At 41.3% G+C, this 17,863-nt stretch overlaps 1 protein-coding gene across 1 annotated transcript; it reads right to left on the reverse strand.

The window, feature by feature from the left end:
* Positions 1-5,697: 5,697 nt before the first annotated feature.
* On the reverse strand, positions 5,698-17,099 carry draxina (dorsal inhibitory axon guidance protein a; the record flags this gene model as incomplete). Its single annotated transcript, XM_084542120.1, has 6 exons — positions 5,698-6,869; positions 8,115-8,204; positions 8,510-8,602; positions 9,674-9,794; positions 14,722-14,951; positions 16,622-17,099. 6 exons carry the CDS (start codon positions 17,097-17,099, stop codon positions 6,757-6,759), a joined length of 1,125 nt encoding a protein of 374 aa, XP_084398246.1. The 3' UTR covers positions 5,698-6,756.
* Between the last annotated feature and the right edge of the window lie 764 nt (positions 17,100-17,863).

The raw sequence follows: 17,863 nt of genomic DNA on the forward strand, positions 1-17,863 counted from the left end.
CTGCCATCAAGGAGTGTCATTGCTATGGGGTGGGGGTGTCTGTTCTGGTCTAGGTGGGTGGTACATGTCTAATTGGCGGTTTAGGCTTCTGTGTCAGTTTGACACCGTAGCTACGGCGACAGCCCAGACCCTGCACAGACCCTAACGCTGTAGCCTGATGTGCGCCTCCCCAGAAATGTAAATGTGTTTCGCGGCAACGCAGACTGCAACAGCTGTGATTGGTTCACTTGGTAGTAGTGTGTTTCCACTTTAGTATTTCTGGCTGCCTCTCCATCTCCACAATTTTCAAATCGATTGTTTTGGATCAACAAAACTGGAACATATTGAGGAAAGGTCAACTGAGGAGGTTCGGAGACACGAACATTTGTATAGCTCGACTTTGACGAAATTTCGGCAAAAGTTTCAGTCACCATTGTTGAAAGTGAAGCAGGAAGTGGAAACAAAAATTAACCAGACTAGCAAAAAACACACAGAGCCGACGAGTGTTTGTTAGAGAGCGAGCCAGACTGACGAGCGAACAAGTACAAACGGCTCGCACGGGCGTTGGCCACGTGCATAGGTGTCCCAGCAGAAGCATAAACTTCACTTTAGTAACAGCCACATGAATGCCAGGTCCAAAAGTTTCCCAGCAGAACATTGTATTGTCACAAGATGGTCAATGATATTGATGTCTCCTGTCAGTTGTGGCTGATCAGTGTATATCTCACTCTGGATGGACCGACCTCATAAATCCATCAATACTGAAACAGAGAATAAAAAATCACCAGCAGCTGTAGTCGTATATAAAGTACAATATGAGTACACACATATGCTACACATGGTATCACTGTATACTGAGCCTCACAAAACGATTGAAGCAGTCAGGTCTGGAGATAAAATGCTCTGCTTTGAATAATAAGTTTTGCTTGACTTGAGTCTGATTAAAAAACGTCAACTACCTGAGCAGAAATTCTTAAAATGTCATCTAAAAATCTATGAATATGCAAATATTTGACACAAGACGTCTTCCCCCGTCACATCTCTGACAGGCCACTCTCAGTCTGTGTGTGCAAATCAGGGTTCAGGTTTTTCATCATACTTGTGTCAGTTACCTGTACCTGACCAGGACTGACGTTTAAACTGGACGTCACCCATCCTGCTCTCCGGATCCAGAGTAACTTTCCACTTTCAGCAGCAGAATTTTAAAATAGCATTTTAATTTGAACGTATGTCACACTGTACAGATTTTAGGGGACTGGCATGTGTGTGTGGACAGTTTCTGCAACAGGTAGCCATGTGCAGATTTCACAACATAGCCGCACACTCCAGTTGCAAATGCGTGGAAAAAAAAGTTTTAATAAGATGCAAAAAGGAAATATAAGATATAATACTGAAAACTGGCTTATCTCTCTAGAAACACCATGAGATTCAACCTGTTATGTGAACAAATGAAGCCACAAAGATCAAACAATGACATTTGATTGCAAAAACAAAGCTAAACCAATTGATTTCTGACGTTTCACCGCTCACCCAAGTGGCTTCCTCAATTCTGAGTGGCTTGTTCAGGCTACTTGGTTGAGTGGTTAAACATTTTGCATTTCATAGGAACCTCAAATAAGCCCAGCTGCCTTCCTCTGAGCTATGTTTGTGGATATACCATGAGCTGGATGACTATGAATGTCCACAGACAGACGGCTTTTAAGCCATCTTCTCTTCGCTAAGCACAAGTGGGGGTGCAGAATTTACTATGGAAATATAAGCGTCGTTCAACAATGGTTTCGTGGCGCTTAATCCCAGACGATGAAGGAAGACTGACGTGGTGGTGGTGTTGGAGCAGCAGACCAAGTTAGAATCTTTTCTGCAAAAACGCCGAATCAGCTGATCACTGAATGAGACAGGTGATGTAGAAATTGAGAACAAAGTGATTTTGAAAGCGTGGGAAAAAGGAAGAAATAAAAAAAATTCAGCCGCAGAGAAAGGGAAACAGGAAGTGAGACTACAGATATTACTTTAGGAACTTTGGCCTACTCTTTGTTGTAAAGGAGCAAACTGTTCACTGATGCAGACAATGGGATGCAGATAAAAGCTGCACATTATCTCTCAGTTAAAGGGATCCATAAATCCATAATAAATCTTTGGTGTCTCAGTTGTTGAAATGACCACAGCAACCCTGAAATAATTTGCCACCTCTGCGTTCACTGGTTGACATTTGCCTTCCTCTCTGTAGCTTCTCCGAAATGATCCCTGAACTTGTTTAACCTCTAAACTCATTGTAAATCACTCTGGACGTGAGCAGCAGCCGAACTTTTAAAATGCTAATGTAAGATGCACTCTTGGTGATTTTTGTCCTGCTTTGCCTCAAAGGTGAAGCTCCGTTGTCTCCATCAAGCATGGCAGATGGCTCCTGCTCTCTCCAGCGTGACCTCTGACCCCTGTGACAATCCCTGATTGAAGCGTGTGTGCTTTCTGACCTAAATGTGTAATGTGAAACAAGATTACAGTGTCACAAATGCGAGACGTGTGGTTTGAATTGGCTGTAAAACTCTTTCAATTACAATCACAATAAAAAAAATATATTTCTTTTTACATTCCGATGTGCAGTGATAGACTTTGCAAATGCATATTTACATTTCTACACTTCATTTAGGTTTATTTGTTGTCAGTGCTTCCCATTAAATGATTTATGCTGTTTTGTTGTTTCTGAAGCTCCAGACAAACTTCACAACTTCCTGCAGCTTTGTTTACTCATGTGTAAATTCTTCTCGCTGCTGTACCTGTGTCCGTCTGAGAACACCTTGATTGGGAAAAGCTGGCGTAAGATAGCAACTTTTGTAATTAATTACTTCAAGAAAGCCTTAAGAAAGGTAGAAAGTAGTGCCTTTGTTGCAGCTGCAGCCCTGCCGGGATGTGGTTGTGGGTAATCTATCACGTCGTTGGCTGTTGGCCAGGTTTCAACAGGGCACTCCACCAGAGCACTCTGTCAGAGGTAAGTATTAAAAATACATCACTGCTGCTTTTATTCTGTGGCCGTAAATCAGGGCGGCACAATCGCGGTTCGACTGCGTAGGAAAGAAAAATGAGTGTTACTTTCTCGGTCTAATCAAATATTGATACGGATAGATTTTCACTGGCCTCGTGTGTTCTGATCACAGCCGCGCCGAACGTTATTGCTCACACTTGCTCTAATGTGTCGTAAGCGTTGCGTTAAAAGGTTCAGACAGTTCAGGGCAGTTGCCGGATTGCTTTATTATGGGCAGATAGATGATGTCTCATTACTGCCCTAAAAAAATCCTCATTTTCAAGAAATGACTGTGTTCACGTGACAAAATCTGAAACACCAGTGCTCTGAGCGTCATTCTTCTGTAGTAGCATTTAACTTTCTCAAAGACATCCTACAGCTAATATAAGATAATAAAGGAGAGAGGAGGCAAGGCATTAAAGACTCATCCAAACTCTCCACTGCTGTTCCCAGGCAGCTTAATGCTCTGGGCCAGTAATAGGAAGTGATCACATTCACGTTTTATTTGTAGCTCAATGTTGAGCTGCAGTAAAATACCACTTTTTACTTCTAGTGCACCACATTTTAGAGTAAAATAAAGCAATTTTTCTTCAGACATAGACTTAGACAGATTTTATGGATCCACAAGGTATTTTGCTTAAATATATTACAAAGTTACTTTTCATATTAAGAGTTTACATTAAAAAGCACAATTTCCTCGTTTGCATCTATATATTTTTATATCTACACTCTATATTGTTTTCTGACTGTCAGTGGCCAAAATAGGGGAAATTATCTATTGATTAATAACAAAAGCGAGGGGGGGGGGGGGGGATCTATAAATGATTATACAGTACATTTGTATTCCAGAACTTTCTCCATATTAAATCCATTGATAATTGCATGGCAGCCAGGTTTACACTATGACCTTCTGAAGAGAGGCCCAGACCCGATAACCGCGTGTAAAATATTCACAATTAACTACACTTTGGTTGGTTGAATCACTAACACGCTGCTTCCATTGATGCTTGATCAATAAAAATCTAATGAAACAGCATAAACTGATCAATATGACAGCTGCCTCTGCTGCAGAAAGGCTAATTGTACCGTTTTAATGATTTATAAATTCAACACTGACTGCATGATGTTGGTTAAAAGGTATTTACTGTTGGCACGAGCTTGTTCTCGTGCCCGTTCCTTAGCGGGAAACCTCATCAAAGTGTGACATATCTGCAGTTTCTAATGTTGCAGGGGATGGCACGTTCAATGAAGAGGCCTCCTAGAATGCTGCGTCGCTTGTGACTGATTTCTGTTTAATCAAATTTAGTATTTAGGATTTTTAGTAAAGGTTCAATAACAAGAGTATGACTTACTCATTGTTACGAGGCTGTTAATTACACTAATTTTAAAACACAGTTGGACGGGAAAGTGGCGAGGTGGTTAGCACTGATGCCTCACAGCGAGAAGGTCCCAGGTTTGAATCCATGGGCCAACTGGGCCTTTCTATGTGGAGTTTGCATGTTCTCCCTGTGTCCGCGTGGTTTCTATCAGGGTATTCATCCAAAGACATGCTCCTTAGGTTAATTGGTGATTCTAAATTGGCCGTAGGTGTGCATGTGAGTGTGAATGGTTGTCTGCCTCTCTGTGTTAGTCCTGCGATAGACTGGCGACCTGTCCAGGGTGTACACCTCCTCTCTCCCGATTTCAATTTCAATTTTCAATTTTCAATTTTATTTATATAGCGTCAATAACAATACAAATCGTCTCAAGATGCTTTACAAAACCCGGCCGATGACAGCTAGGATAGGTTCCAGCCTACCCTTCACAGGAACAAGCAATGAATGAATAAAACACAGTTTAGGTTTGGTGGAAGTGAAAGTTTACATTGGTTTAAATTGGTCTCACTGATCTGGTGTATTTTTAAATAAGTCTTTTATTCTTAGAGAGCAAGGTTGTTCATTTTGGTTAGGTGCTACCAGTCCTTACAAATAGACTTAAATAAATTATACTTTAATTACATTTAACTGACAATGCCTCCCTCTATATTGTCAGTTTAGCTGAGATTTTGAATGAAAGAATGAGACCTTTAATTGAATTTCTTCCTTTATTGTCGATTTCTTTTCAGCCACTGCTCTGGTTGTATTATTTTATGAAGTTATGTCCCCCCAATCGTCTCTCTTCTTTCTTCTTCTTTACGATTTAACTGCAGGAACCGGGGGGACACGGAGCCGAAGCCTCCAGAGATATGCCCCCACCCTGAATTTCACCCCCTGGGTTCCCCCATCTGAACATCAGAAGACCACCATCAGTCTCTACATCTCTACATCTTTCTTCATCCTATCCCTCCGTCCCCTCTCATCCCATCGGCCCATTCTCTGCCTTTCCCACCTCTTAACCTGGTCAAAATATACTTCTTTGTACCTGCCGAGGTGTGGTCTTGTTAGTGAAAAGATTATTATATTATCCAAGGCTCTGACAGGCAGGAGCTCATTCAGTCAGCTCTAACAAAAGAGACTAAAGACAATGATCTTCCCTCATGGAGCTGGCTTTTTCCCCCCGCTACATGTAAAAACTCTGCAGGTTTCCTCATCACCAAAGTATTGTAAATGTATTACAACAGGATCTTTTGTCCGTGTATAAAATCGTCTGGTGATACATAATGATGAACACACATATGAAAGATGAAAGTCAGCGTTTATCTTAGTAAGTATTTAATCAGGAAAACAGAAAAGGCAGAAAAACACACCGTATAGACAAACAAGTTTAAGTACTGAATAAATAAAACATATATTAGGACATGTAAAATGAAGGTCGAACAAGCATCTTTGTTTATCACACTACCATTAAGAACATTTGAAGAGTCGGGTCAATAAAAAAAAATGTCGTTGGCAACTGAAACACATTCATATTTACAGTACAGGGCAGCAGACCTGCATCTACAAATAATTTTTAGCACTTGTTTGGAGAACCAACTCAGGGTGGACGCCATGAAACTAAATGAAACACACCAAATATTCTTTTTGTTTCTTTTTCTTTTTATATTTTCTGTGAGAGCAAACTTACTTAACTGGATCTGAATGGCCTTGAAGAAGTAAAAACCACTGATCTGGGACTCCAAAGACATCAAACCAGTATTAAAAATTATTAGTAGCTTTTGACGGTTCAGCAGGACGGAGACAGTCAGGCGCAGAACAGACTCTGGGACATTTGAAGAAGGGTTTTTCAAAATTCACAAAAACGGTATTTGTGTCAAAATACAACCATGTCAACAGCAACTGTAGTGGTGGTAAAAAAATAAAATAAAACTTAATCTCTGTGATGTATGCAGCCTGCACTGTGTGATGTGTCTGAGTGAATCTTTTCAACCGATTAAAAGTAACTAAAAACACATCTCTTAAAAGCAGGAGCGAATTTTTGGAAAGCCCTTCTTCCTGTAGTGATGCTATAAACAGATCTGAATTAAAACTGATTTTATCTGTTAAATTAATTCCTTAAAGATGGCGATTTGCTGGGTTGCTGTTGATGGCTTATCCCACAATGAAACATTCAAACAGTATTTCCAGTTTAGTAACTTGTTATTCTGCTGTAACTGATCACTTGTTTTTGCATGTGGGGATAATCTAAAAAAAAACAAAAAAAACAAAAAAAAAACAGCAAGTCGTCACCTTTAAGTTCTCGGTTCGTTAGACGTGTCAAGTTGCTGTCCTGTCCTCTGTGTCCGATCAGTCATGGGTTCATGCTTCATTGTGTCCTTCACCTCCTCCTCCTAATCCTCCTCCTCATATAGTGATGAAGCCTCCTTGCTCACTGCTGACCGACTCTGGCACCACGCAGCGTCCCCTCCTCCTGGTCACACGCCGCTTCCGATGGAATTTAGCATAACAACGAAACCCTGAAAGATCATGTATGACATGTTATCTGGAAAAGCGAAGGAATCACATCAACTTCGAGTCTTATAATGACCGGGAGCGGTAGTTTAATATTAGTTAAAGGGGAATTACCGTTTTTTACAACCTGGACCTTATTTCTGGCATAAAATACGATCGTTTACTCACCCATATCACTTTGGTGTCATTTGGAGTCGTTCGGACGATATTTAGATGGGAGTGACTGGGGCACCGAAACGCAGCCTCTAAATAACGCATTATCTGCCGCGAAACTTGTTCATTTCACCAATATTTTGTTATGATACGCTAGTGCTATTCCCCGTTGAGTCCGGAGTTACCTGTTATCATCATCCAGGGTCTGTAGATTGACCTTCTAACCTCTGACCTGAATGATGTCATCTCTGAGCGCCACGCGCACCCGTGTCGGTCAGCTTGTTTACCTGTAATTTGCTACTGCTAGTTTTTTGCAACATGGCTGAATATTTTTCCGGTTCTGAGGTTGTGGACAACGACTTTGTTTATGATGGACGTCCTTACCGTTTTGAGTCAGAGTATACGGATGAGGAGCTCGTTGAAAGGAGGATGTGGAGGCAGAGAGAGGAACAGCTGGCCAAAGAACAACAAACCGCTGCACGTCCACGAATAGATAACAGGTAACTCCGGACTCAACAGGAAATAGCACTAGCGTATCATAACAAGATATTGGTGAAATGAACGAGTTTCGCAGCAGATAATGCGTTATTTAGGGGCTGCGTTTCGGTGCCCCAGTCACTCCCATCTAAATATCGTCCGAACGACTCCAAATGACACCAAAGTTATATAGGTGAGTAAACGATCGTATTTTATGCCAGAAATAAGGTCCAGGTTATAAAACACGGTAATTCCCCTTTACATCATTTGAAGAGCAAAATCAACAGTGCTACAGTACTTAAAAAGGTATAAATCTACTCTGTGAAAGTCTGTGGGTATTTATGTAAATGAACCCTGGAGTCATATCTGATCCAAATGAAAATAAACATTTCTAACCTCCAAACTAATTTGTGAAAATCAATATTCCATAACACTGGGACCTTTTCTGTTTACCAATTATCCAGTCAGGCATCGCTTGATTGTAGCCACTCAGGGATCAGTGACTTTTAAAATCTTAATTATAAACAGTAACAGTATAAGCAGAAATGGCCTAAGCGCACACCTGCGCACGAAAACCTGAGCTCTCACTAGTTTTATTAGAGCGTAACCTCTTCGCTCACCTTCCTCACACATGCAGTCGTCGTAGCATTTGTTGTTGAGGCCTCTGTTGTGAGCTTTACACTCGTGTTGCCTCAGGTCGCAACAAGAACCTTGCATAAAAGAAACATTTTTCAAAAAAAAAACAAAAAAAAACACACACACACAAGTAATATTGGTACACACATATATATAATATGTGGTATTATCTGCAGAGAAATACAACTTTACACCTAAGGGTGAAAACAAGCACGGCAACGGGCGAAGGATCTTTGGAGAATTAATGGATTTGTAGAAGCTGTCGGTAAGAAGAGCAGCTCATATATACAGTATATGTGGAATCAATCTTTCATTTGTTCGCCATCGTGGAGCTGCACTATGGTCCAGAGTGACATGCATAATTCGTGTTTGTGCTGACCTGGGAGACAGTCCAGGTGGTGGTCACATGGCTCGATTGCATCAGCATCTGCAGTCACATTCCCGCTGCTGAGGTTCTTACTCCGCCTCTTGTCTGCGGCAAGAGCAAGAAATTAAACCGTGATACTAAAGCCTTCTGATCAATACACAGCATCTGAACTGAACACAAATAAATGGGCTTTTTTTTCCTGTTGTCCTTTATAGTTGTGCAAAGCCATGGTCAAACACTTCTCACAACTCATTCCTCATTCACAATTCAATAAGGTTGAGCAGTAGTAAAGCAGCCGATGACACTCAGCCTCCTGCACAAAGACTCAGCACAAATGGGCTTTAACTGTTTCTCTGTGCCGTTACGGACGCCAAAATGAGTGGGTCAGTCAATCTGTTGACCACATTGGTGCAAACTGAAATATTTAAACGACTTCTGCACTGTGTTGCCTTGAAATCAGCCGCAGATAGTTGGAGATAAATTCAAGTGATGACAGAAAGTCACTTTACAGCGCCTGCAGCGGGGGAGAGATTTAATTTAATCAGTGAACTATCTCTACAGCAACTTGGTGGTCAGATGATGCATCCATGTGACTTTAGTGATTGAGATGGGATCCCCTGACCTTTCATCTAAGACACTACAATGGGGATTACATCAAAATGTATAATAGCAATATACTTTAAACACTAGCTCAGGTCTTGTTGACTCAAAAATACTGGAGAGTCCAGTCTCCCTCAGATGTATACTCCCATGTTTCTAGTCATGTTCACTTACTGGTTTCCCATGTATCTTTCCAGTGCTCATCCTCTGTTCCAGCCCGTGTGTTTTCATCTTCTTTCTGTAGTTTTTTAGATTGATCTAATCACTGATTTTATCTGCAGGGCCATCTTTTTGTTGGACTCTGTATTTAATCCAGTTTTTCCCCACCCTTTTGTTGGAGATAGTGGACTGAACCTGCCTTCACACTGCAGTACCATTTGTTCTCGTTAACCGTGAACTTCAGCATCAATCGCTGAACTTTCATCATTTACCCCCGTCTGGTCTCCTGTGTGTCCTGCCTTCTGGGTCCTCCTCTTTGTAAAAACTGTGACAGCCAGTTTGAGTTAGCTGTTTGTCATTCTCACCGAACCTGCTCACCTCTCGTCAAAATCTTTTTATAGTAGTCACACTGCTAACCTTTCTTCCTGGAAGAGGGCCAGGTGTCCGCGGGTTTCATGTCCTCGTAGTCGGTCCAATCGAAGAGCGCCATGTCCAACGTTGGCATCACCTCTCCTTGACCTTTTCCCCGTCCAGACTTCTGAAAAAGAAACACCATCACTTGAAGCTTCACCTTTCTATGTCTACACCAATATCATATAATAATACTGAAGTGAAAAGATATCAATACCTTTTAACTCACATACAAGAACTCTAAATCTAAAACTTTATTTATCAAATGGTATGAGTTAGTTTAGTTTAGTTAAACCCCAGCAGCGGCAGATGAGCGTAGCTTTATTTGCTCGCTGTGTTTCATAGGTTAACACATTCAGGGTGTTCTTAATGAAACACACTGGACTTGTGTTGCGACCAGCAACCGTGATGCTCCATCGATTCATAAAATGCCCTCACAGAGAAAACAGAGATAGCAGCAGAGCTTTAAGAAAACCAATCGATTGGTAACGGAGAGCGTGGCTGCTCACACTGACCGGCATACAAATATATCAAGCAGCATTTGTGTTGTTAATGTATACACAGTTTACCAACGTATAGATCGAAACTAACACTTCATTAACCGCAACCAGTGAGTGAGGCCAGCAGGCCCCTACTGCTGCCTTCAGGGGATCAACAGCGCCGAGTGCGTGTTTTATTGATCCGGCACTGTATGTGCGATTAGAGATTTAACGGCAAATCAGCCGCTATGTTTGTGGAAACTTCAAAGTGAAAGGTGCTTAGAATAATTTCTTAATTTACAGCCTACCTTTCAAAGTATTTTGTAATGTCTGTAAAAGTAATTTTCCCTTACGTATTCATTTTAGCACAGCAAGCCAGAAATCTGTGTTATAGATTTTGGTTTGACTGAGGTCTGAGTGAGAAAAAAAATAACTTTTTAAACTTTAAAAAAAAAAAGAGAGTAAAGTTGAGGTCAAAGTTTGGTAAAGTTGAGATAATTAAAAGTTAAGACACTAAATTTTAATAGAAGAAGGAGATTTGTTGGATATATATTTGTAGTGTTTATGTCATGATATTGTGTTTTGGTACTTTGTTTGTTATCCACTTTGGTTTCCTTTTTCCTATTTTGTTGCATTTGAGTTGCATGCACTGATGCCTCATAGCAACAAGGTTCCGGGTTTGAATCCAGGCCAACTGGGCCTTTCTGTGTGGAGTTTGCATGTTCTCCCTGTGTCTGCGAGCGTTCTCTCCGGGTACTTCGGCTTCTTCCCACCATCCAAAGACATGCTCGTTAGGTTAACTGGTGATTCTGAATTGCCCGTAGGTGTGAGTGTGGTTGTCTCTCTGTGTTAGGTCCAGGGTGTACCCCGCCTCTCACCCAATGACAGCTGGGATAGGCTCCAGCACCCCCCGCGACCCTCCAGAGGACAAGCGGTTACAGAAGATGAATGAATGAGTTACATTCACTTCCTGTCTTTGCCTTTTCCCGCCCCTGTGATTGCGCTCACCTGTCTCGCCTTGTGTCTTTTGTCTCATTAGTTTCACCCGTGTCTCATTAACCCATCAGCCCTTGAGTGTGTATACATAGCCCTGTCTTTCCCCTGTCCTCCTTTGTCAAGTTGTCTGTTCAGTAACCTGCTTCTTGTCCAGTTGTTCCTGCCTGTTTTCCATGATGTGTACTGTGTACTTTGGTTTTTGCTTTGAATTGGATTTCACCTTTTGTTGGATTTGTGTTTTAGATTCGACCTGTTTACCTCTGCAGCACATTTAAGTTCTTTATTTTTGTAAGTCATCGTTAAATTGACTTTGAGTTGCTTATCCTGCCTCTCCTGACTGTGTCTTAAACTTGGGTTTTCCCTTCCTTTGCAACACCTGTGACAATTTCACCACCTTTACTCACTGTGTAGATGCCAGACTATCACCATGTCCTGTTCCATATGCTCTATGAATTGACCTGAAAGCTTGTTGTTTTGCCAAAGTCAACTCTGTAAAGAATGGATAAATCACACAAGATGCTGTTCCCTCGCCAACACTTTCATAATATATGGGATATTGGAAACTGCACTCTGAAGCATCTAATATGGCTTTAGACTTTATGGCGTTATAAAGAAATATAAAAAGTTGGACTCTGTGCATTTAAAATAACATCAGAGGTTAAAAAGTATAGTGATAGATGCTATAAAAATAACAGCTTTGTGTCAAGATAGTGTTGCAATGATGCATTTAAAGAAACTTCATATTAACATGAAGATGTAATGAATCAAAATATTCTAGTGAACCTCAGTAAAATCTTGTCATTCTGATGAGTGTTTGACGGCGCTGCTATAAAACCAAACTCCTTGGTGGATTGCTCAGCCATAACTTTATGTAATAAAAACCATGAAAACACGGCTACTGCCACTTTCCAAACACAGGGGAAACAGAATAGAAATGTTATGGCGTTTAATTAAGTTGGCAGGACTTTGAGATGTCTCTTGAGGAATACTTCATCTGTCAAAAAATAAATAAATAAAACAGCTCGTCATGGAAACGGATCCATACTTGATTCCCTTCACCCACAGGAAATGAGCCTATGGTAATATCAATTAGATTAATTGCAGGGGGCTACCTGCTTCTGCTTGGCTGCTCATTAAACCATCAACAGGAGATCGAACATTAATTAAGAAGCCTTGCCCGTGCCGTGCCGTTAAATCACAGTTCAGGAAAGGCTTTCAGTTTTTTTTTCTTCTGTAGTCCAATAATAGTTAACTGTTTGCACAATGTATACATATGTGCACCATCTCTTGGGGTCTCTGAACCTCTGAATGCCAAGCACACTGACAGTCTGTAGACATTAATCATTAAACTTTGTAACAGCACGAGGGTTGTGTGTGTAAACTGAACAAAGATTTTGATGAAACAGATAATGATTTGCCTCCAGTCACCTACAAAATGTCAATGTTTTGGATTTTTATAAATGTGTAAAGTCGTTACTTTCCCTGAATCAAATGGGTTTTTGGTGCCTTAAATTGATCAGACCTTATTTACAGATGTTGCAACGCAGCAGATTCCCTTACAAATCACTAGCAGCCAGTTTAAAAGTACCAGTAATATATTCTGTAAATGGAAAAATCTTATGGGGACAAGAGCAGAAAACACTCGTGAGGGTTGTTATAGAAACTGGCTGACAAACATGTGAATGTGTTAGTTAGGGTGGAACTATGGACTACATGTAATGGTAGACCAGGCTGTTAACTTGTTGATTTCTGCTGTAAAATCAGCAGTTTTAACATGGAGGTCCGTCGGGATTGACTCACTTTCTGTGTCTACTGTGTTACAGTTTTGTCAGCTCATTCACCCACCCTCGGCTTCTCACTTTTTCCATTTACTTTGGTGATAAGAACCAAAACCGTTGCGCATGTACTCTTAATATTGTGCCTGCAAGAGCACACAGAATGTGTACTGCTTGTTCCAACTTCATGGAGAGTAGAGCATCTGCCTGTTGGTGGACTACATGACGTCAAATGGCTTCCTAATAGCCAGGTGTGAGTAGTGGTGGTGGTTGGTTGCTGCAGTTTGTTGCTTTGTTGAATAGTTTTTCAATGGCACATTGATGAGAGAGGTCACCAAATGTTCCGTTTAGCAAACCGGTACGAAAGAAGGGAAAGAGAAGTTATAAAAGTAATAAAACAGTGAAGCCAAGAGCACGTACAATAAAGGTTAATATTTTATCCATGAGTGTCTGGGTTGATGTATCCTTAATGTGTGCACCCACCACATTAACGGGACAGGTGGGAAGGTTCTCAGTCATCCAGGGTCATAGTACATTCAAAAAGAAAACTGAAAATAAGGGCAACTGAACTTGTTGGCTCTATTGAAGATGTTTCACCTCCTATCCAAGTAGCTTCTTCGGTTCTAAATGACTGGACGGGAGTTAGGGATTTTTTCTTAAAAACATCTGTGGTTGGTGTCCACCTGAAACTCACTTAACTAGGGTCGGGTAACAACCACAAACATGTAATTGGAGGAATCCCTTTTGATCCTGTTTCCTTTTCCAATGACTTGTAATCTAATGGCCCATTAATCGGGTCCTGTGTGGATGGAGGTGAAACCTTTAGGGGATAGATGTTAAGAGTGTGTTTTAAACAGATGGCTTCTTTAATACTCTTTCCATCTGTCTAAAAATGTGTACGTTGGTGTCCTTATAAGACTCTGCGTGGATGTCTTCAAGAAGCCCCAAGAGACGACAGCTGCCCTTGCTTCGCCTTTGTTTTTTGGATAATTTCAGTGAAACTATCCAGTGAAACTATGTATTTGTATTTAACAGTTCCACAATTTTTTTTTTTTTTTCTATGTTTAAAACCACTACGAGACAATACATGTACACTACACACTGTAGGTGTTGTAACACCACCAGAAACTGTCAGTCAAACGGTGCTGGTCATCCTGTGGTGGATATTTCCCACTTATCCATACGAGCTGTATGTCCAAATGTAAAATAATTCCTGACGTTGGGATTCATTCAGCATATAATGACACCTCATTTGTAACGGTTCCAAGATTCTCAAGAAAACATGTATGATTCCTTTCTTCTTATAGATGCTGTTCTGGCACCATGCTGTGTGGATATGACAGGTGGAGGGGGGTGCCTCATGCACCCCTGCGGATTTCTCATAACATGTGCCCACAGTCGGACACGAAAATAAAGACCCTCTACGCTCACATAGATTTAGTCCTGACATGGTTTGTAATAAAGGAACAGGAAGGTAGTTACAGAAAATGCGCTGCTGGACTCTGAACTGTGTGATTTTGGTCCCAGAGGTGTAATTTTTATTATACAGAATACGGTCATATCTATCATACACACTGTGTCCAAGAGCCAGCGAGTCTGGCCTGCTGGAGGACATTGTTCGCGAGTAGCACTTTCAGGTTCACACTGTAGAGAGTGCCATTCCTAAGATGAGCTATGAGGTTTGCGGCAGCATAACGGCAGTAATGGGGCCCATTTTCACTCTATTTCCCCCCTGCACACTGGATTCACACTGAGGCACAACAGAGGCAGCCTTTAATAAGCACTCGAGTTTGGTCAGGGTTACCTGGGGTTTGGTGGAGGCCGGGGGCAGCGTTGGGGGATGCTCGTTCATCACCGTGGTAACCATGGAGGAGCCGGAGCCAAAGACGCTGAAGATGGGGGAGGGAGGTTCACTGGGTGGGGTCATGCTGAGGGAGGGGGAGGTGGCAAAATAGGAGGAGGAGGAGGAGGGAGGATCCTCGAACAGACCTCTGTCCTTCATCGCAGAGATCAGCTCAGGCTCTGGAGGAAAACCTGGACGGAGACAGAGCAAATATTGTCCAAGTACTTTTATGGCCGCAGCACTCTGTTCTCGACTCAGTTTGCTTTTATTTGTTTGTTTTAGTAAGTAAAACAATTGACACGCCGGTAAACCTTTGTTAATTAAATCTAAAATCAGTCACAAATGTCATCATTAAATGTGACTTAAAGAATAGACTGACTGATAGAATGCTTTGTGTATATAAATAGCAAACTACTGCTGGTACATTTTACCTGCTGTTCAATAAATTTCAAGCTTGCTGCATGTGATTTCATACATTTAAATGATGTACAAGTTGGTTTGGCTTTCTTTACTGAAATTAAACTGAATGCAAAATCACATCGAAACCACAAAATGTACACTGATAGCATGCACCATGACTTGGGTGTTCCTTATACACTGCTGGCTGACTCCAGGCTGTTAAATCACATTGATTTATGCATTTCTGTTTTTCAAATTTCCAATACTAAGATTTACTATTTATCATCTCAAACTCTGGGTTCGGTTTTATTTTATCCAGATCTTCAGACGTACGTCTCTGGAGATTCAGCTGCAGCCTTAACAGCACCAAATATGACACATTATTTTAAGAAAACACAACTTATAACTTTCCAGACACGAGGCCTGAGTTACTCTGAACAATCTCCAGACATCTGCGACAACCTCAAACAAAACTGAATTCACCAAAGGTCTGTGTGATGGACAAACCATTTACCATCAGGTGGTTTATCTTCAGTCACCCTTAACTTCAAGTCATCTAACACAACAGTTGGTTTTCATTAGCTTTTTAACCACATAGTGTTATATGGGTGAACACACTGACAGTAAAATGTTAGTGGCAAGTTTTGACTTGTTGCATTTATCTGTATTTCTTTGTTTTGAGTTACCTGGATTTCCTGTGAGGACGGCTCAGTCAGGGTGTACTATGTTCTGACATGGTATGGAGGGAATTAAAGTTTAGTTAGGTTTACTTTCTACTCAGTTTTCATGTTTGTTTGTCTGCCCCTTCCTTTGTGTTTCATTTGGTCTGATCAGGCAGTGTTTAAGTCTCTTCGTGTGAAAAGTTGTTAGATCAGTTTGTTTTGTTTTACATGTGATATTATAGATGTAAAACTGAGTATAGTTATATTTTGTTGACCTCTTTTATAGGTATATTTCAGTTTGTACTCTGGTTGTTTTTTGTTGCACATGATGGGTAAATAAAAGCCAAAAGGCAAATAAGATCAGCATTGTAAATGAGAAATTGGTTGTTTATATTAACCTGTCATACAGTGTCTGAACTCAGCACATATGATCTTAATATCTCTCACTGGACAGGTACCAGTGAGAGTATACACGCATGTCTGTTGTGATTTGGATGAATTGACCTTTAATTAAAATTGATCTCTGGGATTGATTTCTCATCCCAAATGTTTTGACACTTTTACTAGCAATGTCATAACATCAACCATGTTAAGCCACACCAGTGTGATAATGAGCCAGCACGCACAATATCAGACTCCTGAAACTGAAGCAGCCGTTTATTTCATTACTTGCACCTGTAAATGTTCTGCTAAAACAAAAATCTAAAATCTCTTCTGTGAAAAAAGAGCCATAGCTTCTAAACCACTGTACCATAATTAGTTAGAAAGATCTGCTGTATGAGGATCAGTGGTAACCTCACCTTTTCTGTGCCGGCCTTTGTCACGTCGGCTCCCATGTCTCCTGTGCTCTGAATGGTGTCCGTGCCCTCTCCCCTTGCGCGACCCCTGAAGGTGGTTTTCACGAGCATGAGACGGACTCTTCATATTCACACGAACTCTGTCTCTGTCTCTGCCAGGACCCATCTCCACTCTCACTGGGCTCATACCCTCCAGACCCGCCCCATCGTCCTCGGGCCGGTTCAGTGGGTGCAGGGGCCTGTGGGAGAGCAGCCCGGCTCCACCTTTTCCGGCACGGGCCCCCTGGCTCCCATGCCCTCCGCGGTCCCTGCTGTAACCGTGGCTCTGTAGAGCTTGCATTGGGTACTGCAGGGCATTGCTGCCACCTGCTGAGGTGTGTGCCTGTCTCCTCTTGCCATGAGGGCCTCCTGGCTCAGCGCTGTGTGACAGAGCCAGGGTGGCGAACAGGAACGCCAGCAGCAGACTCCAGGAGAGAGCCATTGTCTGTCCGGCACAGCGTCTCCTGCTGGGAGGAGAAAATATTCTCTTAATACTGATTTAAATAACTGAAACGGAAACTCAATGTACACTTCATCAGCAAATGTGATTACATTCAAAAAACCTGGAAGATTCTTTAGTCTGAAAAACTAAAAAGCATCCAATACTCTCTCCCTGTCCTTCACCATTATCCACTTCATCTGTATATATATTTTGCACATCCACAAAAAAAGCCAAAAAAACTGCTTCCACAAGAGCTGCTGCAGAGAATCAGCAGTAGATATTTAGTAAACTATTTAGTAAATTGGCAGTTATTGGGGACATAGTAGGCAGCTGAATCAACAGCTGAGCAGTAGACTGTACTGCCGAAGTACTGTGAGGAGTTTATGATGATGTTTTATTATATTTGGACAAGCTTTCCTTTCTTTCTGCTCGCTGTGTATCCTGTGCGAGGGAAACCACACATTTTTGCACAAAAGATATGTGCACATGTTCCCTTAAGATCCTTTTAAATTCTCCAAATACATCTTCATTTTCAGAAAGAGGTACATACTGTGTAATTTGTTTGTTTTTTTCTGTAGTGGATGGAATATAGTGTTTTAGACTAGAAACTAGAAATATGCTACAAACATTGCATACTGTTTGTACTTTAGATCAGACTGAGATTTCTTGACAACCACCAACAATATACATGTTGTAGACTTTAAACTTAAATTAATTTAAACTAATTTAAACTAATCACATTCGCCGCTCTCTTGAGAAACTGT

Source organism: Chelon labrosus (genome assembly GCF_963514085.1).
Source record: "Chelon labrosus genome assembly, chromosome: 4".
Lineage (NCBI taxonomy): Eukaryota > Metazoa > Chordata > Actinopteri > Mugiliformes > Mugilidae > Chelon > Chelon labrosus.